Source organism: Suncus etruscus, chromosome 3, assembly GCF_024139225.1.
Source record: "Suncus etruscus isolate mSunEtr1 chromosome 3, mSunEtr1.pri.cur, whole genome shotgun sequence".
In the NCBI taxonomy this organism is placed as follows: Eukaryota; Metazoa; Chordata; class Mammalia; order Eulipotyphla; family Soricidae; genus Suncus; species Suncus etruscus.
Window position 1 is genome coordinate 132740082 of NC_064850.1, and position 24106 is coordinate 132764187.

Sequence of the window (24106 nt, forward strand, 5' to 3'; positions counted from 1 at the left end):
GTTAGACCCTCCAATGGTCTGAGGGACTGTTTAAAAAGTTTGAGGACCCCTGTAAAAAGAAGAAATACAGATGGCCCGAAGGTACATGAAAAAAATGCTTCATGTCAATAATCATCAGGGAGATGCAAATCAAAACAACAATGAGGTATCATCTTATGCCAGAGACTGGCATACATCACAAAGAACAAGAACAGCCACTGATGGCATGGATATGGAGAGGAAGGAAATCTCATTCACTGCTGGTGGGAATGCCTTCTAGTCCAGCCTTTATGTAAAACAATGTAGATATCAAAAGATTGGACATTGAGCTCCTAGATGATCCAGGCATACCACTCCTAGGGATATACCCTAGGAACACAAAAAGACAATACAAAAATGCTCTTTACACACCTATGTTAATTGCAGCTCTATTTACAACAGCCAGAATCTGGAAACAACTCAGATGCCCAACAACAGATGAGTGGCTAAAGAAACTGTGATACATATACATAATGGAATACTATGCAGTAGTCAGGAAAAGTGAATTCATAAAATTTTTCTGGACATGGATGGACATGGAAACTATTATGCTGTGTGGAATAAGTTAAAGAGAGAGAGAGAATAGTCTCACCCATCTTTGAGATTTAAGAAAAAATAAGACAGTATGATAATACTAGAAACAACAGAGATGAAAGCTGGAAGGACCAGCTCACAATATGAAGCATACCACAAAGAGTGATGGTGCAGTTAGAGAAATAACTACATTAACAACTATCATGAAAAAAAAAAACAACTATGATGACAATAGTAGTGAGATAAATATAATGCCTGTCTTGAAGAAAGGGTTTTTTTTTTTTTTTATTTACCTTTTGGCCACCTGTATTTCTTTTTTGAGGACATATATGTTCATTTATTCTCCCCATTTTTTATGAGGCTATGTCACAGCATGCAACATGGATGTCTCCATTATTAAGGGAAATACACACCAGATGTGTCTATTGGCTTTCCTGGTGCAGTACCTGATTTTCCCCCAAGAAATATTCCAGCAAGAAGGCCTGTTGGAGAAGTCAATCATAATCCCTGTGTGGATTACTGGCTATATTTCTGTTATATTCATGACATGGCTGTGACATTATATATCTCTTTTATTTGGCTTTGTCTCCCTTGCAAAACTACAGAAATTGTGCAGTCAAAAGAAATTTCAGTACCAAAGAAAGCTGCTAAAGTTCCCTGCTGGCTAAGTATATTTGCAACTCAAAGTTCAGTCAGCTACCTGTCTTTCTGTTTTCAGCTTTTAGGTAGTAAACAAATAGCTCCTATCTTTCTTGCATTTCACTAAGTTCCGCAGGGCAGGCTGCAAAATTTGTAGCAAAACCAATTTCTCTTTCTTTGTTTCTTGCAAAACCAGAACACCTTCTTTCTAAACTAGAACTTCCTCCCTTTCAGGTAAGGATTCTTTTCACCTGTAATGGCTAGTTCTTAATATGTATATTCTAGGGTTTGGTATCATTGTCTTCCTTCTCCTAAGATTCTCTGCCCTTTGTTTCAGCGGAAATACTTTGCATACCAGAGTTGTGCTTAAAATGATCATGAAAAAATAAAGTTTGTCTCTCCTCTGTAGCATGTTTGATGCAGACACGGGTTCCCATATAATGCATTTTGTGTGGTCTCAATTATTTCATATTTCATATTCGTCTGTTCGTGCACCCTTTTCCTTCTTGAAGGACTCCATCCCACTAGAATTGCTGAGACACAGGACGCCTGCAGCAGGGCTAGATGATATTTTTTCTTGTTATGTTCTGTAAGTACCTTACATATTACCAATGCCACCAAGGTTGCACTGGTAAAGGGGGCCTACTTTTTTTTTTTTTTTGGTTTTGGTTTTTGGGCCACACCCATTTGATGCTCAGGGGTTACTCCTGGCTATGCACTCAGAAATCGCTCCTGGCTTGGGGGGACCATATGGGACACCGAGGAATCGAACCACAGTCTGTCCTACGCTAGCGCTTGCAAGGCAGACACCTTACCTCTAGTGCCACCTTCCTGTCCCCGGGGGTCTACTTTTTATGAGTGAAATCCAACTTAATTCAAAAAAAAGGACAGAAAAACATATACAAGCCAAAGTCCACAACAATAGAATCAAAAGACCTTAACTTTAACAATCTAAACTTATATGGGGCTGTTATACTGGCAGGCCATGGTGCAAAGAGTAGTGGTATAGGATACACTCTGGGATCGTTGGTGGAGGGAGGTCGACACTGGTAGTTGGAATAGTCCTGTCTCACTGTATATCTGAAATTCAACTGTGAAGGACTTTGTAGATCACAATGGTTTCAATAAAATAAAATAAACAAAACAAAAAAATAGTGTTGGGATAATTGGATAACTGTATGTAAGAAATTAAAGCTGGATTCCTATCTTACACAAAAGTCAATTCAAAGTGGATCAAAGACTTTGATATCAGACCTGAATCCATAAAGTACACTGAGGAAAACATAGGCAGAATATTTCAAGACATAGAACTCAAAAAACAAATCTTCAACAATATATGATGCCAGTGGCAAGGGCTATAGAATCAAATTTGAAATAATGGGACTACATAAAACTAAAAAGTTTGTGTTTGGCAAAAGAAACATGGGCTAAAACTAAAAGACAGCTTACTGAGTAGGAGAAAATATTTTCACTCAACCTATCAGATAAAGGGTTGACATCAAGGATATACAAAGTGCTCACAAAGGTTAAACCAGCAAAATCTTCTTTGAAGAAGGCCAATAGAGGGCCAATTGGCACATTAAAAAAATGCTCATCATCACTTATCATTAGGGAAATCCAAATCAATAAAAGGAGATATTCTTTTAAACCAGTGAGGAGGGCGCATATCAAAAATACTGGGAACACTTTATTTCAGCAGGGATGTGATGGAAAGGAATTCTCATCCATTGCTGGTGAGAATGTAACTTGGTCCAATCTCTATTGAAAACATTATTAAGTATTCTCAGTAAACTTAGATTTGATCTGCCAGATGACCCAGCAATCCTGTTTTGGGTATCTTTCCCCAAGACAGAAACACATTCATTCAAAAGGTGTGTACACACCTTTATTTATTGCAGCATTCAGTACAATAGCTAAGAGTTGAAATCAATCTAATATCCAACATCAGATGAGTAAATCATAAAAATGTGCTATACATATTTAATGGAATACCAACCATATAGTTATAATGAATGATGCAATCACGAAATTCTCTGCAACATGGATGGAACTGAAAGATATTATGTTAAGTGAAGTAAGCCAGAAGAAGGACATCACTTGTATATGGTATTAAGAATAACTGCGTGGGCTGGAGAGATGGCATGGAAGTAAGGCATTTGCCTTTCATGCAGAAGGTCATTGGTTCGAATTCCGGCATCCCATATGGTCCCCCGAGCCTTTCTGAGTGTAGAGCCAGGAGTAACCCCTGAGTGCTGCCAGGTGTGACCCAAAAACCAAAAAAAAAAGAATAACTGCATGAAGAAATGCTATAGCTTAAATATGGGTTGTCAATAAGACCTCAGGCCCCAAAATAAAAGAGAAGGAAAGAAATTGAGTGGAGGGGAAAGTCACATATGAAATGATAAGGGACAGAGCTAAGGAATCTCAGGTACATTGGTGATGTTAAGGAAGGACAGAGAAGAAATATCCAAACCTGACTCAATTCCGAGAATATTGGTGGAGGCAGGTTGACAGTGGTGGAACATTGTATGCCTGAAACCCAACTATGAATAACTTTTTAGATCACAATTGTTTAAATAAAAAATAAAAAGGGACTTAAGTTTTTTTTAGAATAATGTTATCACTCACATCAAACAAAAGGTGGAAAGAACTCTTACTTCAATCTATAGGTGAATGCATAAACAAAACCAACTGTATATATGCCAGAAGATATCATTTGATTTAATATAAGGGGAGGAAATTCTTTTTTTTTTTTTTTTTTTGGTTTTTTTGGGCCACACCCGGTGACGCTCAGGGGTTACTCCTGGCTATGCGCTCAGAAGTCGCTCCTGGCTTGGGGGACCATATGGGACGCCGGGGGGATCGAACCGCGGTCCGTCTCCTAGGCTAGCGCAGGTAAGGCAGGCACCTTACCTCGAGCGCCACCGCCCGGCCCCAAGGGGAGGAAATTCTTACACATGCTATAACATGAATGAACCTATAGGAAATTTTGATTAATTAAGTTAACTAGTCACAGAAGACCAATGCTACATGATTCCATGTGAGGTATCTTCAAGGGTAGTTATATATAGTTTGTTGTGTATGTAAATATTTTAGGGGATTATTATGTTACTGACCCTACCCTGATCGGTGATTGTGCCCTACCCTAGGGTGTGACCTGGCATTCTGCCCCCACCCTAGGGTGCTACCTGATTCTGCTTCCAACATTGGGTGGTATCTGATCCCACCATTGGGTGGTACCTGATTCTGGGGGATAAAAATAAGGGTCTGTGGAAGGCGAGAGACTTTTGGCTGGAACTTATGCTGAGTCTTTGGACTTCAGTGTTATCCACCGAATAAAGCTAATATTTCCACAAGCCTGACTGCGAGCTATTTACCCGCTGTTTCACCTCAGAACCGTCAGCTGAACAGGGTGGCAGATGCGTGCTCCGAGCTGGAGGGGAAAGACCTCATCATCCATCTCTCCATCAGTCAACCTCTTCAGGGGCTGACTTGCAACAATAGTTTACCTATTTAAGTATTCAAACATACAGACAGATTAGAAAGAATGGTGGTTTCCAAAGACTGGGAAATAGGAATAGAGAGTTTATTAGGTATAATAAGTTTCAGTTTTGTAAGATTAAAAGAGTACTGGAGCTAGATGGAGGTAGTAACAGCTCTAGGTATAAATGTAGTGAATGTCACAGAACTACACTTAAGATGATTACAATAGTAAATTTTCTATTTTTTCACAAATAAGAAATTGTATTCACAAGTGGTGGACTAATAAGCAGACTAAGTAAATATTAGGCTATGAAAATTAGATGTTGAACAATAATATATCAATAAAATATCAGAAAAAATCTTCACAGCATATCTTGTACATTATTTAAGATTCAGAATTTTTTTTAAAGTTTGAATTACTATTTGGGGTAGGGTGGCACTTGGAAAGTCCTTGCAGGAGGGAGTGAATACACTGGTGAAGGATTTAGTGTTGAAATATTAGCATGAGGAACCATTATTAACAATATTGTAAACCATAGAATCTCAATTGATTTCTAAAACATCAGAATCATTTGGCCCTGAGGGAAGAAGTATTAAAATCATTCTTGGGCCTGGAGAGATAGCACAGCGGCGTTTGCCTTGCAAGCAGCCGATCCAGGACCAAAGGTGGTTGGTTCAAATCCCGGTGACCCATATGGTCCCCCATATGGTCCCCCGTGCAAGCCAGGAGCTATTTCTGAGCAGACAGCCAGGAGTAACCCCTGAGCAAGGCCGGGTGTGACCCAAAAACAAAAAAAAAAATCGTTCTTAGGTCTGTTTGACTTAATAATTAGGGTATTAGATTTATGAAATAAATGTAGGCTACTGAAAAACAGAACAGATACTAAGAATGTGTCCATTGTTTATAAAAAATTCAAATTTTACTTTGTTTCTGTATTTTATTTGCTCTGAAGGCCTGAACCCATCCTGACTGAGAGTATAGGACTAGAGTCATGCCTGTTAGTGAGAGTCAATACTCAAGGTCTGGCCTGGAGACCCAGCTGACGTTTTACTTTTCTGGGATGATATCAACCCAAGTCCTCTTCTCTGCTCTCTGAAAAGCCAAAGGGAAGAAACATGGATTTTTCCTAAGGAGATTTTTATGGAGGTTCTGTGAATAATTGGAAGTATTACCCTTTTATTACATGGTGAGAATGAGTGGGAAAGAGAGATAGGAGATGGGTAGAGGTAGCAGGGCACCAAATCCACTATGACTTTACAATCTGTGCTCTGCCTGGCACAGTCACTTCTTTGCCTAACACTGCAGACCAGCTCTCGAATGTCAGCTGTCATCTTCCCTGTTCTGGTTTCCATAGAAACAGGAGCAGAAAAGCCACTTCTAGCACAGTTGGGGGGGGGGGTAGTGGTGTCTCCTTTTCATTTTCTTTGCTTAGATGGCAAATGCTCCCACATGAATCCAGCTGACCAGGGAGCTAACTTCAGACCTCAAGAACTCACCTTTCTACAGCCGCCAGGTTCTGCACACACAGAATCAGCATCTCTGCCAGAGGATGTCATGGGCTACCAGCACTCTCTACTGGCTTCATGACACATTTTATTGGAAAAGAATCAGTCATTTCAGAGACATCAGCCAGGAGGTACAGATAGAATGAGGTTCCAAGACATGAGAGAGACCAAGAGCACAGGAGACTGCTTTGTTTCATTCAAGTCTGCCACATTCAGAAAAGTGAACATGTCCCCTTCCATATTGGAAAAAGTAGGTCAATACAAAGAGACAGAGACTAGTTATGATACTCCCATTCTTTCCCTGCAATATGTTCTGCTAGGTCACATCCTGGGGAAACAGATTTCTCCAAAGGAGATTCCATCACTGCACTGTCCCCCTTTGCTCTCTTATCTCCTAGGATTCTTTGGTGCTTTTCTGAAAGCGCATTTTGCAAACAGTGGGTGCCCTCTGCTGATATAACCAACAGCTTCATTTGTCAGTGAAGGCAGCAATCAAGACTTAGAATTTTGTTCTGATGACAGTCTTAAATGATATTTTATTTTTAGAACCTCAAATGAAACGCCATCACATTACCAACTGAATATTCAAGTTACAAAAATTTATTTAAAAAACATTGAGAGGCAATGCTTTCAGTTTAATTTTTAGACTATTTAATAGAGGTATGTGTTGTACACCTTTTCATTGATCATCAGCACAAAACTTCTCTCTAGAAACAACCTGATACAGAAAAGAAAATTGAATCGAAGATAGTTTAATTTACAAGCACAATTCTCAAAAAGATATGTGATGATCCCCAATGGAGGAGTTATCCAGATATTCAGGACTCTGTCCCAGGACAAGAATGAGGAAAAACTCCTTGGAGCTCAAAGGCTCTGTTGAAGTCATACGACTGCACCTGTGGGCCCTTCATCAGTGTAAGCTTCCTCAAGCATCCATGGAAGGCTGTTCTCGTGCTTAGGCAGTTTTGCTTTACATCAGCTGTTTAGGAAAAACAGAGACAAGAATTATTGCTTAAATGGGAGAAAATGGAACAAGTAGTACTTGGACAAAAATAATCTCAAGTGATATATGCATATATAATATATACATTTATATTACAATTTTAATTATTTTATATAAAATATATTTTATAATGAAATCAAAAGAAAAAAGAAAATATATTTTATATTTTTATAAAAATTATATTTTTATTTCAGTGAACAGTGGTAAATCTATAGAAAACTTTTAATCATAAAATACTTTAATTTTATTTATTTATTTTGGTCTGGGGCCACACCTGGTGACACTCAGGGGTTACTCCTGGCTCTGCACTTAAAAGTTACTCCTGGTTTGGGGGACCATAAGGAATGTGGGGAGATCTAACCGAGGTTGGATGAGAGCAAGGCAAATGCTTTACTCACTATACAATCGTTCTGGCCCCTATACACACAATATATTTAAAGCAGAGCTAAGACTTAGAAAGCCACAAAAAGGATATTTTAGGGGCCAGAGTGATAGTACGATGGTAGGGCATTTGCCTTGCAATTGGATGACCACAGACAGACCCAGATTTGACCCCTGGCACCCTATATAATCCCTGAGCCTTCCAGGAGCAATTTCTGAGTGCAGAGCCAGCCAGGAGTAACCCCTGAGTGCTGTTGGGTGTGCCCCCTCCAAAAAAAATATTTGATTACTCTTTGTCAGATTACTTGACCACCTTAAATGTATAGATTGAATATAAAAACAGTATAGAGGGTATGATACATATTTATCCATTAAGCTGAAAAGCCACAGTAACATGATTCCTAACATTGCAGGTTACTGAAGCTGCTTTGCTTCACTAAATTAGTTTACCTCACAGTCTAAGTTTCCAGAGTTTTTTCTAATAGTCAGTTGGTATGGTGGTTAATTTAATTAGTTTAACAGCTCCTACATATTTGAAGGAGCCTTTTTTTAGATGGTAAAGAAAGGTAATACAGGGGCCCGGAGAGATAGCACAGCGGTGTTTGCCTTGCAAGCAGCCGATCCAGGACCAAAGGTGGTTGGTTCAAATCCCGGTGTCCCATATGGTCCCCCGTGCCTGCCAGGAGCTATTTCTGAGCAGACAGCCAGGAGTAACCCCTGAGCACTGTCAGGTGTGGCCCAAAAACCAAAAAAAAAAAAAGAAAGGTAATACAGAACGATAGTACAGCAGGTAGGGCATTTGCCTTATACACAGCCAACCTGGGTTTGATTCCTGTCACCTCATCTGGTCTCCTGAGCTCTGCCAGGAGTGATCCCTGAGAGCAGAGTCAGGAGTAATTCCTTAGCATTGTCAAATATAGCCCCAAAACAAAATTAAAAAAATTTTTTAAATGGTAAAGGATCTGGCACCCAAACTTCCTGGTATTTTTTTGAGAGGGGGTGGTGATTTTGTGTGTGTCTTGTCTTTTTGTTTGTTTGTTTTGAGGCAGAGTGGGAACACTAACAGCTTTCAGGAGTTACTCTTGGCTCTGGGCTTAGGGATAACTCTTAACAGGGCTCTGTGGACCATAAGAGGAGTCAGGAATCAACAAGTCATGTCCTTTAACATGTCCAGTAACAATGGCCTTTAAAGTGACTGAGCAGACCATACGTACCAGGGTAACCACCAACATAGATAGGATTGTTGGTGTCTGCAGAGGTAGACTGGGTATGTGGACTCTCAGCATGAACTGCATTTCCATCAACGATCAGAGTCAAGCGGTGTTTACTTTTGTGAGCATGAAGCGTGTGCCATTTTCCATTGCAGAGAGCATAGGTAGTTGGGGGCTCATAGATGGCTGTTATCCTCCCCGCACCATTGTTAACATGAAACAAGAGCTAAACAGACAACAGATACAAGTAAACAACTGTGATTTTTATTTCCACCTTTAAGGAACGTTATCTATTCATAGAATGCTTTTTGAGTGCCTAGAAACTCATCATTCTGATAGAAAGGAGAGCTAACTATGAAAATGTCAATAACAGTTTTGAAATAAACCTCTTAAAAGATTTTATTCCATAAATTTCAGAAAGGGCAAAAGACCAGCTTGGTGGGAAGAAGCCAGGGACACTATTTCAACACTATATCATCATTTTCATAACAACAGGGATTGATGAGTTTGGCAGGTTGGGATTCCTTTGCACTTAAAAAAGAAACTTTATATCAATTCTTTTATGATAAAGCATAAATGTTGTATCACTATACATGCTAACACTTAAAGTCTAAATCTTGCAATATATGAGAAGGAAGAAATCTGAGTACACTGACATCAAATTCTTAGGCTAAGGCCTAGAGAGAGTGCAGTGTGTAGGGTGTTTGCCTTACATACAGCTGACCCAACTTCAATCCCTGGCATCCCATATGTATTTTAAGGCAGACTCCAATAAATTAAAGATGCAACTACTAAATATATGCTTTAAGAAAACATAAGTAGTTAGTCATTTTGTTGGCTGTGCAGATGCAGTAATTTTCTGTATCAGAAACATGTTAGTAGTAACTGTTCTGATACATAAACTATAATAAAAAGAATACTCTAGGGGCCGGAGTGGTGGCGCAGAAGTAGGGTATTTGCCTTACATGCTCTAACCTAGAATGGACCAGGGTTTGATCCCCCGGTGTTCTATGTGGTCCCCTAAGCCAGGAGCAATTTCTGAGTGCATAGCCAGGAGAAACTCCTGAGTGTCACTGGGTGTACTCCTCCAAAAAAAATAGTACTCTAATATAAAAGTATACAAATGTTTGAATAAATTTTAAGTAAATGAAAATACTATGATGATGATGATAATGGTAACTATGATATAAAGAAAAATAAGGCAAGATAGAGGTAAAATATACATTACATTAGACAATTTTTGCACAAATATTATAATCCTGATAACACGTTCTAGTGTGATATCAGGATGAAATAGACTTAAAAAATGCTGAAAATGTTACTTTAATATGAAGATAAAGGAAAAGTGGGAGTGAGGTGAAGGGCAAGAACAAGAGGTTAGATTAACTTCTTATGCTCTAATCAATATTCATTCTGGCTTTTTAGAAGAATTCAGAAGGGGAGTTAGATTGTTCCTAGAAGTCAGCACAGATAAATGGAGGGTCTTTATCCACAATCTAAACAGAAGTGGGTAGCTGCCCAGTAGAAAAGGCAAAGAGTAAAAGGAGGTAGAGTGATGAGGTGAGAGGCTACCATCATGATTCCCCATTCTCTCTAGGAGATATGGAGGGTGGAGGAACTAAAGAAGTAGTAATGACTCTTTGGAATGGGACATTAAATAGATTCTAGGATCTGTCCTTAAAGATTGGTAAAGCTGATATCTCAGCCTGTTAATTCCCTCCCAATTCACAAAAGACAGAACTTGTGCCTGAAGGCCAGGACTAAATTGTTGGCCATCACATTTTCCAAAGTGCATGATGCTAGCATTTCCTGAAATGATGGAAGAGGCAGTAGTTAAGTAGCCTCAGGTGCAACTAGATCAGTTAAAGAAGACAAATTTCCAGAGTTTGGAGGAAATGGTTGAGAATTTAGTTACTCTTGAAAGGAGGAAAGCCCTCACACATGGATGCAGTTAAAATCCCACCTCCACCCTCCAAACAAAAGAGAGGAAGGAGACTGAGAACTGGGAAAATTTGGAAGGTTAGTATTAAAGCAGAAGAGACTAAAGTACCCTTAATTATTGAGTTCATTTTGTTCCCATTATGAAAAAAAAAAACTGGAGGCTGAAAAGTAAGAGCAGCACTGTGCTGAAAAAAAAAATTAATTTTTCTGTAAAATAAATTAGGTTGTGATGCATCAATCCCCTGGAATATTTTGCAATTAAAAAGAAATGAACTGTTGTTACACACAACCCAGTTGAGCTGCCGGGAAATAAGGCTAAATATAAAAAGCCACTCTCAAGAGGGTGCATACTGCATCTTTTCATTTATATAACACTCATGAAATAACAATTAGAGACCTGGAGAAGAGATTAGTGGTTGCCAGGAGTTAAGAGATGCGGGGGAAAGAGACAGCGCAGAGATGAATGGAGAACGAGAATTTGGGAGAAATGGTACCATTAAGTGGCCTTGATTACACAAACAAGGTGAATACAATAAACTACACTTGATAAAACTATATACAAGTATACACACACACACACTCCAATTGTACATGCACAACTAGTGCAGCTAGAAAAAAATTAGAATGTGCCCAATTTCATGGATTTGATGTTGCCTCTAGTCATGCAAGTCGTTGATTGCACAGAAGACGGGTGAGGAGTGCAGACCTGCTGCATAGGGATATCCAAGTACATTTCATTAAAATTTTCCTGAATCCATGATTCTTTTCAAATAAAAATGAACAAATATGGGCCAAAGAGATAGCATGGAGGTAAGGCATTTGCCTTTCATGCAATAGGACGGTGGTTCAAATCCCATATGGTCCCCTGCACCTGCCAGGGGTGAGTGCTGAGCATAGAGCCACGAGTAACCCCTGAGCACTGCTGGGTGTGACCCAAAAACCAAAAAAAAAAAAATAACAACTATGGAGAAGGGGCATCATATCAGCAACTTTCAGATAGTTTAGAAAAAATGAAGCCTATGCAACTATAGCTTTTATTTTGCTTTTAAGTATCACTTTAAAGTTATAAAGAAGTCATTGAAAAATCTTTTTAGAATTATCTGTGTTATTCTTGCTTTAGGGCTACACCCATTGGTACTTGGGGTCTATTCTTGGATAGGTGCTCAAAGTTGGCTTCTAAATATGCGTAGGGGGTCTCTACTGGTGATCGAGCCTGGGCCATCCTGTAGCTAAACTTACACATTAGCCTCTGATCTATCCCCCTGGCCCCAAAATTATCTGTCTTTTATAAAGAATTAGTTGAGGGCTGGAGAGAGAGAGTTCAATGAATAGAGCACATGCTTTGCATGCAGAAGGCCTGGCGTCAATCCTTGACGCTGAGCACTGCTTGAAGTGGCTTCTAAGCAGGGAGCTGAGAGTAGACACTGAGCACTATCAGGTATGGTTCCTATCCCCAAAATGTGTATTTATTTAAATTTTCCTGTTTCCCTAAAACAAATGCTCAAAAATGTCAATTTTGCTGTTTCCCAAGTGCTGTCTCTGGCACTGGGCTGACAGAGGGGGAACCCCACTGCAATTAATCACCTACCTTGCCATTAACAATTTCTAGTCCAATGGCATCCACTTTGGCACTGCTGATCCCCAGGAGGACGCCACTGTGGGAGGAGGTGCGGAACTCCAGTGTGATGTTTAGATCTGATCGGACTTTGTAGCCCTCTTTCACTGAAAAACACAAGGATGCTCAGAGAGGCAGGAGACCTGCTGCCCCAGGAAGACTCCAACCAGAGAGGTCATCAGGACTGGGGGCTGTGCACCTGGACTCCTGCTGAGTTAAGAGACCTGCTCTAGATTTTTTTTTGTGTGTGGACTCAGCAACATCTCAACCTGCTAGTGATAAGCGATACCCGAATCTTAAATTATGCACCTGGAGAAGGGAAGGATACAGGCTATCAGCTGGCTAAAACAAAGATGGGAACATTGTCTCATCTAAATTCATGTAGGGAAAAAGACAAAAGGAAGATGCTTAATATAATCCTTTCATTTCTCACTCAAAAATAGTCAGCTTTATTTACCCAGTACTTACAGACTGGGTAAGTCAACAGTTAATGACCCAGAGTTAATAGCCAGAGTCCACATGTCTTTTTTATTTCTAAATGGGATTTAATTGAGATCTCTCAATTAAGGAGATAGAATAGCTGAGAAACCAAATTAGAGATATTAGCAAACACAGATTATTGTCACCCTCCCGGGGTTGAAGGGAAAATAGGAGTCAGTGTGGTCACCAGAACCTGGAAGCACAGAGTTTAGAAGAGAACTGAGCCAACCTTAACTCTTCTAACATCTCTCTGGAACCAAAGGAAGCAGAGAAGCAAAGTTCCATGTGAAGGCAAAGCAGAGCAGGGACCAGGAAGCCCAGGTTCTGAGCACATAGGGGCCAATCTAATATGGTGGGAAGGAATGTCACATATCTTACAGAAGCTAGTATTGAGCCTTGAGGAATTTATATTCAAGGCCATTCTTAGAGATTTATATTCCTCTACCTATAGTTGATTAACATTTCACATTGTAAATGAAATTAATCTCTTCATAAAATCTGACTGGCATGCTAGACCAGATATTTTATGCCACCGATTTGAAATTCAAAGATCACAATTACTGTGAGACTGTGAGAGCAGGCCTGGCATAAATTTGGAGAAGGTACAGAGGAATCCAGGATTAGATGCCCACTCAGTCAGATGTTGGAGTCCTCCCTGGAGAGGCTGCCTGCAACAGGTCATATGCAGAATACAGGAGATGACTAGCTCACAATTTGAAGCTCACCACAAAGAGTGGTGAATGCTGTTAGGAAAATAACTACACTTACAACAACTAACATGACAATGTTAAAGAATGAGAGAAGTAGAATGCCTGTTGTGATACTGGCAGGGGTGGGGGAGGAGGGAAGGCCTTGGTGGTGGGAATGTTGCACTGGTGAAGGGGGGGTATTCTGTTTATCATTGAAACCCAACTATGAACATGCTTGTAATCATAGTGCTTAAATAAAGATTTATATATATACACACACACACACACACACACACACACATATATATATATACACACATAAAAAATACAGGCGATGAGACAACATTTACACGGGACATATTGAGAATCCAGAATAAACTGCAAAGCGACCTAAGCCTGGTCTTCCTGCAAGCCTGTTCCAGTGAGCTTGCTTTGTTGTGATTTGAGGGTGATTATCTTCTTAGAAGGGAGGTGAATCCCAAAGCCCTCTTTTGAGATTGTTGATAATACATACCAAGAGCAGCATATCCACTTCCCTCAAAGAAAGTTCCTTCCTGGGCTGCTACATAGCACCGTCTCACCGCAAACACAGACACTGGGCTGTCCTTGTCAAGTTGTTTGCTATTCAGTGTCACTTCTCCAATACAAGCAGGGATGCTATGGGTGACCTTACCAAGGAATGGGAGAGGAGATGGTACTTAGGATAATCACAGGGACAAGGATATATTTTTTTCTACCCCCATTCTTTAATAAAACACATCATAATATGATGTTTTGGTCTTAGAAATGTAATTGCATACACTAATACATACAATGTATAAATGTCTTATTGAGAGCTATCTTGCTATCTCCTTGCTAACAATATACTAGAAATGTTCTATTATGTTGTTGAAATATTATAGAAACCACAATATTGCCAAACTGTCGAGCTTAGTAATCAAATAGTATAGGCTCTCTCGACTTTCCTGAATTGTATGGAACAAAGTGGCTTTGTCCAGGAAAATGTGTATTAACAAGGAGGAGAAGCTGGTGGGGCTTCACAGGAAAGCCCCCATACTAGGGAATATTTGAAAGGTTTACATCATATAGTCCAGTTACAATGAGATAAGTAAAATAAAAAATATTTTCTCTAGTAAATAAATCCAATGGCCTAAAAGTAAAATAGACCCCTTTTGGAAGATGCTGCTTACATTTCCAATGTTCTTGGCCCTATACTCAGAGGGGAGGCCTCCAAGATACAACTTCCCCTCCACATCCAATGTGGTACCATCTCCCACTGCAGTCACTGTGGCAGATTCTTGGCCATCAACTGTCATGACGCCTTTTCTCTTATAGTACTCTGTTTTGACCTAGAGAAAAATGATAGCACAACTTTTAAGGAATCAGAGAAAATTTTAACAGATGTTTATTTTCAACATCTGGTCATAATAGCTATTACCAACCCAAGTGAAATAAGTCTTAAGGAATGGCTTAGAATTTTACACATTTGGTATGTTGGTATTAATGAAGAAACTGGACAAAAGGAGAGCATGCCTATGAAAGGACATGCCTCAGAGTCACGGATAGAAGAAAGAAAAACAATGATCTTAGAGAGCAAAAACTTTAATGTAAATACTGGACCCATTTATGTCATCATGGGCTTGTTTTACTTCTCATTTGACCAGGACACTTCTTCTAACTTTCACTTATCCCACCAATATTTGCAGAACAGGTACTATCTTAGGCCCTGGGGATAGATAACATGTTATTTCTCTTACTGCAAGTAGTTTTCCTTCTATGGGAAAATACCATACACAAGCAAGCTAGAGGTGAAAAACCACAATAAAATGGGGTAAAATAAAGGAGACATGGAATCAACAATTGCAATGACAGCACATTTTCCTGAGCACCTACCGTGTGCCACTTGCCATCACTGATCAGTGCAGGGTGGGAGACCTTTGTTCTGCTCTTCCCCAGATCAAACATGAAGTGGAGGCGCCCATCATGTAGCTGCAGTGTAGCATAGTCAACTTGGCTCTGGTGAGCCATGTAGTAAATCAGACCACTGGTGGCAAAAGTTCGGATGTGAAGCTGAACTGACAGCCTAGAGGAAAACAAGAACCAGTCATCTGTCAGGAATAGGCTTTCATTTTCACATTTTAAATAACCTCAAGGAGAGAAAACTCTAAGTGGCTTCAATGGATATGCTTAATATCTTCAGGAGATACTAATCCACTCATTCATTCCATCATTCATATTTCCATTCATTCATTCAATTAGTGCTTTCTGGGTTCTTATATCCATTAGAAGCTGATGAATATATTCTAAGAGCTGAGCCTAGAGTAGAGCATAGAAGAAATCTCCCTTATCACATAAAACCAATGCAAGAATTATATCAGAGTCGAAGCAGGATCACACCAACACTAACCAGAGCTACATTATGTGCTCAGGGCAGGCAATTTTGAAAAGACATAATGTCTGCTGAAATGTAACTGATGTGACTGAGATAGAAGTGAGCTGGACAGAAAGCATCAGGGAGAGGTCTGCTTTGCTTTCAGTATAGAGAAAGTGGCAACAGAGGATGCGGTTATAGTGGATAGTCAAGAATACCCACCTGGAATTACAGGAAAACAGAAGCACAGTGTTGCAGAGACATTGTATTGAGTCTCCCTTAAAGGAAGCTCTATGTCATTGAGCCTGGGGTGTGGATGTGGTTGTGGGCCCATCTGTGAAGGGCTCTCTGGGAATCAGTGTCTACATCCTATTTGAAGTGGAGGGAGGAAGTCACAGGAGTGTTAGGAAAGGACTGTGCCTGCATGATTTCCATATCAGATGTGAAATCTAGATTCTAATTCATGTAGAAATGTGGAGTAGCCATCCAGAAAACACAGCTCCTGAGTTTCAGGGGGAACATGTGACTTAATACAGATGTAGTTAAAAAGTCACAAGTGACTAAAGACCTCCTTAGAGAGAAATGTGGGAGACTCTGAGCTCCTCTCTCTTCTTTCTTCTTTCTTTCTTTCTTTCTTTCTTTCTTTCTTTCTTTCTTTCTTTCTTTCTTTCTTTCTTTCTTTCTTTCTTTCTTTCTTTCTTTCTTTCTTTCTTTCTTTCTTTCTTCTTTCTCTCTCTCTCTCTTTCTTTCCTTCCTTCCTTCCTTCTTTTTCTTTTTCTTTCTTTCTTTCTTTCTTTCTTTCTTTCTTTCTTTCTTTCTTTCTTTCTTTCTTTCTTTCTTTCTTTCTTTCTTTCTTTCTTTCTTTCTTTCTTTCTTTCTTTCTTTCTTTCTTTCTTTCTTTCTTTCTCTCTCTCTCTCATTCTTTCTTTCTTTCTTTCTTTCTTTCTTTCTTTCTTTCTTTCTTTCTTTCTTTCTTTCTCTCTCTCTTTCTCTCTCTCTTTCTTTCTCTCTCTTTCTTTCTTTCTTTCTTTCTTTCTTTCTTTCTTTCTTTCTTTCTTTCTTTCTTTCTTTTTCTTTCTTTCTTTCTTTCTTTCTTTCTTTCTCTCTCTCTTTCTTTCTTCTTTCTCCTTCCTTCCTTCCTTCCTTCCTTCCTTCCTTCCTTCCTTCCTTCCTTCCTTCCTTTTTGTTTTTTGTTTGTTTGTTTGGTTTTGGGGTCACACCCAGCAATGCTCAGGAGTTACTCCTCACTACGCTCAGAAATCGCTCCTGGTAGGTTGGGGAGCAAATGAGATGCTGGGATTCGAACCACCATCCTTCTACATGCAAGGCAAATGTCCTGCCTCCATGCTATCTCTCCAGTCCCACTCTGGGCCTTTTCTATTTTTTTTAATTGATTGAGTTACTGTGACTTATAATATTGCTGTATGGTTTTCAAACATATTCTAATACTATATCCATCACTAGTATACCTACTTCCCTCCCCCAAGGATACCTAAGCCCCTCCTTTTTTCTTTTGTTTGCTTTTTTTTGTTTGTTTGTTTTTGTGGACACACCTGGTATGTTCAGGATGATGCTCATGTAATGCTCCTGGCTCTTTGCTCAGGAATTACTGGTAATACTCAAGAGACCCTATGGAATGGAGGGTTCAAACCTGGGTCATCCACATGCAAGGTGAGATCCCTACCCACTGTACTATCTTTCCACCACAAAGCACCTTCTTCTCAATTGCCTTTCTCCCACAAACTCAATTGTGTAGATCAATTTTCTCTTTGTGTCACCTTTGGTCCTTTGTTGCTACTCTGCTGTGGATATTTAAGTGACACATATGAGAGAGACCATCTGGCACTTGTCTTTTTCCTTTCACCTGATTTTACTCAGCACACAATATCCTTTAGGCTCATCCATATTGTAGCAAATTGCATGACTTTTGTCTTAAATTTTTTTCTGATAAAAAGAGTCAACGAAGAAGATTGAGCAAGGGCAGGCAAAACAGGAGCAAGAAATCAGTATCAGAAGGCTTTGATGGTCAAAGAAATGGTCAAGTGTGCTGCTGAGGGCCCAGGAGGGAGGGCTGAAAGGAGGTAGGCTCCACAGCTCTTAAATAACTCTGGCAAGAGCAGCTGTCGATTGTAGGGGGTTGAGTGTGTAGAGACTTGGTAGGGGAGGAAGCAGACAAGCATGAAAGGCAACTCTTTCACTAAGTTGTGAAATAACAGCAGGACAGTGTAGATATTTGGGGGTCCTGGAGAGTGCTTTAAGTTTGAAGCCATGAGAGTAAGTAGAGTTCTGGTTGACAGCAAAGACTCAGGACCAAAGTGCCTAGGACTCTGGCTACTAAATTCTGGGGTGACTCCAGTGAAATCACTTCCCTGGGCCTCAATTTCCTTGTCTATAAAATGAAAACAATGCCCCTTACAAGAATCATCATACAAGTTAGGGTCTGTGTGAGACTGTGTTTGGCATCGATATATGCTCCATTTTCCATCACATAGAGGAGAAAAGCGATCAAAGAGGAAAAATGTAACATTTGGAGGATCTTCAGTAGGCCCTAAGCCTTACAATTTGAGAAATGTGAGCAAAAGTCTCTCCAAAAGGTCTTTGGGATCTCTACAGGTGTGAGTGCTCAAGGGAATATGCATATTGATGTGGTCTCAGTAATTTGGGTTGGTGCAGTGAATAGGCATCATCTGAGTAAATGCTGATAGCAGAATGGCATTAAAAGACCTGGTGACTGACAGCAGGGGACATGGGTTTTAAAGCAGAGGGTAAATAAAACAGAAATCTTTTCATCTCACACAGAGACATGGCAAGATATTTCCAGAAGAGGTAAAAACAATTGACAGGAACTCCACTTTCCCAGGCTTACAGCATTTGATTTACACAAAGAATTCACATTCCTGTCTTTTCCTCGGTTGTCGGTTTACTCTTCGCTGCAAATTCAGCACTCCATAATAAAATATAAAAAGCTCTGGAAAATACCCCATCACAGAAGATTCCCTGTGTTGTGAGACCCTTCCACGGACTTTACAACAATACAAACCTCTTTCGGACAGCTGAGTGATTAAAAGGCAATATTAAATGGCTATCTTGTGCAAGGCCAAACTGGTGAGCACCAGGAACGTAGTCTGGGACAGCTTCTGCTGCACATTGTTCCTGTCAGAGACACACACAGAAACACTCATTCAGGGAGGACTCCAGTACACCACAACATATGCAAGTTGTTCCATGAAGGAAACAGGTCAGAATCAATCTTACCAGAACACCAATAACCACAAGTATATGTTTTTTTATAATTTTATCTTCATTGCTTCAAAGAGTTTTTTCACCAGCACTTATGGCTCACAAAAGACAGGGAGAGCTTCCGCCTTTCACTTTACTACCACTCAGGTTCAGTTAGATTTCCATAAATTTTTCAGGCTTAAGGAGCAAAGCCTTTGTTACTCTTTGCTTTTTGTCCTCAGGCAGGGGAAGAACTGGGGGCTCTGGAAAGTAGAAGTACCCCCAGCAACAGGTACAGCAGGCCCCTCAAGTTTGAGTCCTAGTAACTAGAGAATCATCCCCATCCCACCCCCTGCTTTATTTGTCATTACAGGGATAGGTGAGCCCCGGGACCACTTTTCTCTGATAAATGGTTTCCATAGGGTTCTGCCAATGGTATCCTTGTAGGGACACTGGAGAGTCTGCATTGAGGAAGTAGCAGTGCTTTTACTCCCTTCCTGCTCAGATGGGTAACCCCACAGAACTATCTTCTCTATGGCTTCAGCCCCCTGAGGTGCTGCCCTCTGCTCAGATCCCTAATCTGGAGGAACTGCCCCACCCCACCTCCCATGTTTGCTCGAGTCTGCTCTGGCAGCCTTCCCCACAACTCTGTGTTTTCTGTTTTCTTACCTCCGAGCTAGTCCTATTTTCTGACTACCATTAAAGGAAACCCCTCTTACCAGGTTTGGTAAAGGCTGAGGCTCCAGCAGGAGCTGGCTGTCTGCTCCAGGAAGAGCCAATTCAGGCCTCGCTGAAACCAAGCAAGTATCCAGTTCCACTTGTTCATAGACAACTGCACTGGTGAAATCCAACAACCTAGACAGAAACAGTGTACTTTCATGATTATTTATCTATTCCCAGTCAAAATATGAGTCTCTGCCATTTGATCCCAGAGTTTTTAAAATTCAGTAAAAATATACCTACATTATTCTTAGCATGTCAAACTAACAAAATTTTTTACAGCGACAAAAATTCCATATATCCCATATGATTATTTAGCCTGAATCACAATCCTTCCCAGGCACCCCCGTATTGTCCACCTGGACATTCTCAAGATTTCCTCAAGAGTTGACTCAAATAGTGTTATCTGATACTGGGAGCTGCACTCGGAAGCTTCAGAGATGTATTTTGTTTCTGCTTTCACAGCGCTATTCTCTATCTCACAGTACATAATAATAGTAAGTCAATGTCATACTGATTCTGTTTTACACATTATTCTTTGCCAGGTTTTGTGAGGTCTACCTTCTTTTTTTTTTTTTTTTTTTTTTTTTTTTTTTGGTTTTTGGGCCACACCCGGCAGTGCTCAGGGGTTACTCCTGGCTGTCTGCTCAGAAATAGCTCCTAGCAGGCACGGGGGACCATATGGGACACCAGGATTCGAACCAACCACCTTTGGTCCTGGATTGGCTGCTTGCAAGGCAAACACCGCTGTGCTATCTCTCCGGGCCCGAGGTCTACCTTCTTATACCTCTTTATTCTGTAGGCCTTGTGACTTGTTCCTGCTGCCACTTTGAGGACATGGCTGTGAAAAAGTCTCGACATGTTCTACTCTATTAAATTCAAAGCTTAGGATTTCAGAAGCACACAGAAGCCTAATCAGTCAATGAGTGAAGAAACACCCATTTGGGTAAATAAATAGATCTGTACAATGAACTAAACCAAGACTCTGATATCATAATTGTGTTGAAAGTCAGTGAAATAAATATTTTATTAGTGCAAATGCCAAATAGTTCTAACAGATATTTATGGAGGACTGTAGCCATGAGGGATTCAGGTCCAACTTCAAGGTCAGACCAAGTTGCAAGAATTGCAGTGTCCTGACACTTGTTGTATAATTAATTTGCTCTGAACTAGGGGTCAGATTTTTATCCCACAGGTCAAAGCAAAGCTCTATGCCACGTGCTGACAATGGGGAAAGGAGTGTGAAGAGGAAATAAATTCTTAAAAGCTATTTCTCTTACTCATAAACCTCTACATAGGAATTGAAGATGACTAGTTGATAATAATTATTTAAGGAGACATCACTAAGAATCTTGTGTTATAAGTAGTGCAGTTGTAAAAAGCTTCTTTAAAGCAATCAGTGCAGAATAGGAAGACACATTCATCACAAAAATCTCTACCTTCTCTTAAGTGTAGGCCAAAAATGTATTTTGACCTCTTTATCAATTGTCCTGTGACTGCAATATTTAATATTTATCAATGTATAATGACTAGATATACAATCATCTAATTAAATAAAACATTTAAAAATTTTCATAATAGAACAATATAGTTCACTTATCCAAAGATATGCAGAACTTGAGACCATCTCATGCAGCAAAATTATATTCACATCAGTGTTGGCACACAGTATGTAAAGAACCATGTGAAAAGCAGAAACACTTACTCCATGTTGAAGATCAGGTTTTTAATACAACCATGGAATGATTGTCTCATCTTGAGCATGGGTGTCCCCTCACCCTCTGGAACCCCCCCTATGTACAGGCTGGATACATTTATGGTCCTGCTTTCTACTAATGAACTCATCTTCATCTCTACAGGATGTGTTTCATCCAATTGGACAGTGATAGTTCTAAAATGGCAAAAAAAGAATTAAAGAAAAGCTTTAAATATAATACAACAATAGCTATTATAATAAATACTTCTACTAGCTCTTAACAATAAAAGTTCTCTTGTCAAGAAAGTTAGTACAGAGAATAAGATACTTGCCTGGCCTGTGGTCACCCTGATTCTATCCCTGGCACCACATATGGTCCCTAGAGCCCACCAAGAGTGATCTCTGACCTCAGAGATAGTAAACCTCGGGTAGAGGTGAGGTCCAAAGACAATAATAAAGAAATAAATAAAAATAAATAAAAATAATAAAATTTCACTAAAGTTTGATCCCCATATGGTCCTCCAAGCCACTAGCAATTTCTGAGGGCATAGCCATATATGTCCCCAAAATAAAAAAAATCTAAAAAACAAAACTTATGAGTAGTTGAATAAGAAAAACATTATTTAATAATGAAAAGTATTTGAATAAAAATAAATACAATGTTGTTAAATATTATAGAGTTAATTACTTTTAGAAAGTATTTTCTTCCTTCCCTCTCATCTTTCCTTCATTCTGACTTTCTCTTTCTTTCTTTTTCTTTCATCCACAACCGTGGCTGGCATAATCATGTGTGACTCTGAAATTTCAGGCTCCTGAAATTTCAGTGCCTGCTTAAACCCTAGCATTGAACAGTTGGCCCAGTTGATTGAGTATTTCTGGGAGTGGCCCTATGCCTCCAGTACCATTTTAATTGGCCTGTTTTCTTGAGCTTCCAATTTATAAGAAATAAAAAACTTTCACAATTTTGGAAAAGGACATACACAGTGGTGCCCAGATTCCTGGCTTCGAGTTTAGAAATCAGTCTGGGCAGACTCAGGGGACTATACAAATTGCTTGGATTAAACCCAAATTGGCTAGATGTAGGCGAGTGCCCTTCCTGTTGTACTATTGGTCTAGCCTTCCAGAAATATTTTATTATGCACCTCAAATTGCTGTCTAGAAAGGGTAAATATTTTATAGCTATAAAACACTGGCTAATCCTCCCAGTGAAATCATCTCAAAAAGTAATACAATATGATCTAGGAAGATAGCTCAACAGACTATAGCACATATTTTGCACACAGAAGGCCTAGATTTGATCTTCATCTCCATGTAGTTCTCTAAGCACCACCAGGAGTGACCCAAGAACAACAACCTGAATTTTTTTTTTTTGCCTAGCACCACCAAAAGCAAAATATAAAGTTAAAAGCAATCAACACCAGCAAAAGAGCACTATATCAAGGTTCTCAATAAAAGCCATTGTGAGGCCATTATGTCCTTGTTACCCAAGTACCTTCCATTTCTCCTCAAAGAAATAGAGTGCTCTTGACTATCGCTGTAAGTGCCTGTGGGAGAATGCAGGAGAGCTTTTCTCAGGCTTGTTCCATCCCCAGCATTAACGTGCACTTCAATGTGGCCTTCAATCATCATGATGGCAAAGAAAGGCTGAAAGTGGACAGAGTTTTTCCAAAGAAACATTATTATATGCAGAAAAATTACTATAAGTTTCCAAAACTGATCATCTTATATAGTGTGAGAAGATTAGCACCATGTAAGCAATTTCTTAATAACATCACCATCTATTTTCGAAGAGGGCTCTGTACTCAATGGTTGTTCCAGGTGTAATTGGGTGTAATTGGTGGGCACATTTTGTTCTTGTGAATAAAGAAGGTAGGTTTTCAGCAGTTGCTAGATTTTTTTTTTGTTACTTTCTTTTTGTTTTACTGCTTTAATGTTTTCTTTGAAAAGGGTAAATAGACCAAGTAAACTTGAGAATCTCTGGTATAATACAACTATTTTGAGCATTACACATTGATTTCTAATACCTGTAATATTATTTAGATTCTATATTATACTATCATCACTAAATATAACCAAGATTTTCATTTACATAGCTTATCCTTTAACCATATATAATAAACATTTAACCTTTTTCAGCCTATGAATTTTTCCCTTATATTTCTAAAAGTTGGATTAATAGTAAGTCATTTGGGGTTAGAGAGATAGTACAGGAAATTAGGTGGCTGGCCTTGTAGACTGCTGATCCAGTTTGATCTCCAGCACTGCACATATGGTTCCCACAGGGCTACCAGAAGTCATATCTGAACACAAAGGCAGGAGTAGCCCAAGCACAGGTGGTGTAGCCAATCCCTTCCTCATCTCCCTCAAAAGACTAAAGACTTCAAAAGTAATTTCCATTCTTAGAACTTGTTAACATCCCCAAAAGAAGCCCACCAGCAAAGTGAGATTGTGACTAATTTACAGTATTTTTATCAATATTTTTAACTGAAACATAATTTAAAGTAGTATTGAACTTTGTTTTACAGTTGCAGAGCTACTATGCCAGTGTATCTCTACCAGTTTATCAATATCTTCCGCCATTATCCCATGGTCTCTTCCTT

The 24106-nt window shown here is 39.5% G+C and overlaps 1 protein-coding gene across 1 annotated transcript in view; it reads right to left on the minus strand.

The window, feature by feature from the left end:
- Nucleotides 1–6998: 6998 nt before the first annotated feature.
- LAMA1 (laminin subunit alpha 1) overlaps nt 6999–24106 on the minus strand; it is a 148866-nt gene continuing 131758 nt past the window's right edge. Inside the window, exons 54-63 of the mRNA XM_049770891.1 lie at nt 22999–23150; nt 21516–21701; nt 19810–19945; nt 18912–19024; nt 15394–15583; nt 14691–14849; nt 14015–14168; nt 12305–12438; nt 8779–9001; nt 6999–7159 (exon numbers count right to left, since the gene is read on the minus strand). Of these exons, the coding sequence (XP_049626848.1) occupies nt 6999–7159; nt 8779–9001; nt 12305–12438; nt 14015–14168; nt 14691–14849; nt 15394–15583; nt 18912–19024; nt 19810–19945; nt 21516–21701; nt 22999–23150 (1608 nt within the window). The remainder of the gene's footprint in view (nt 7160–8778; nt 9002–12304; nt 12439–14014; nt 14169–14690; nt 14850–15393; nt 15584–18911; nt 19025–19809; nt 19946–21515; nt 21702–22998; nt 23151–24106) is intronic.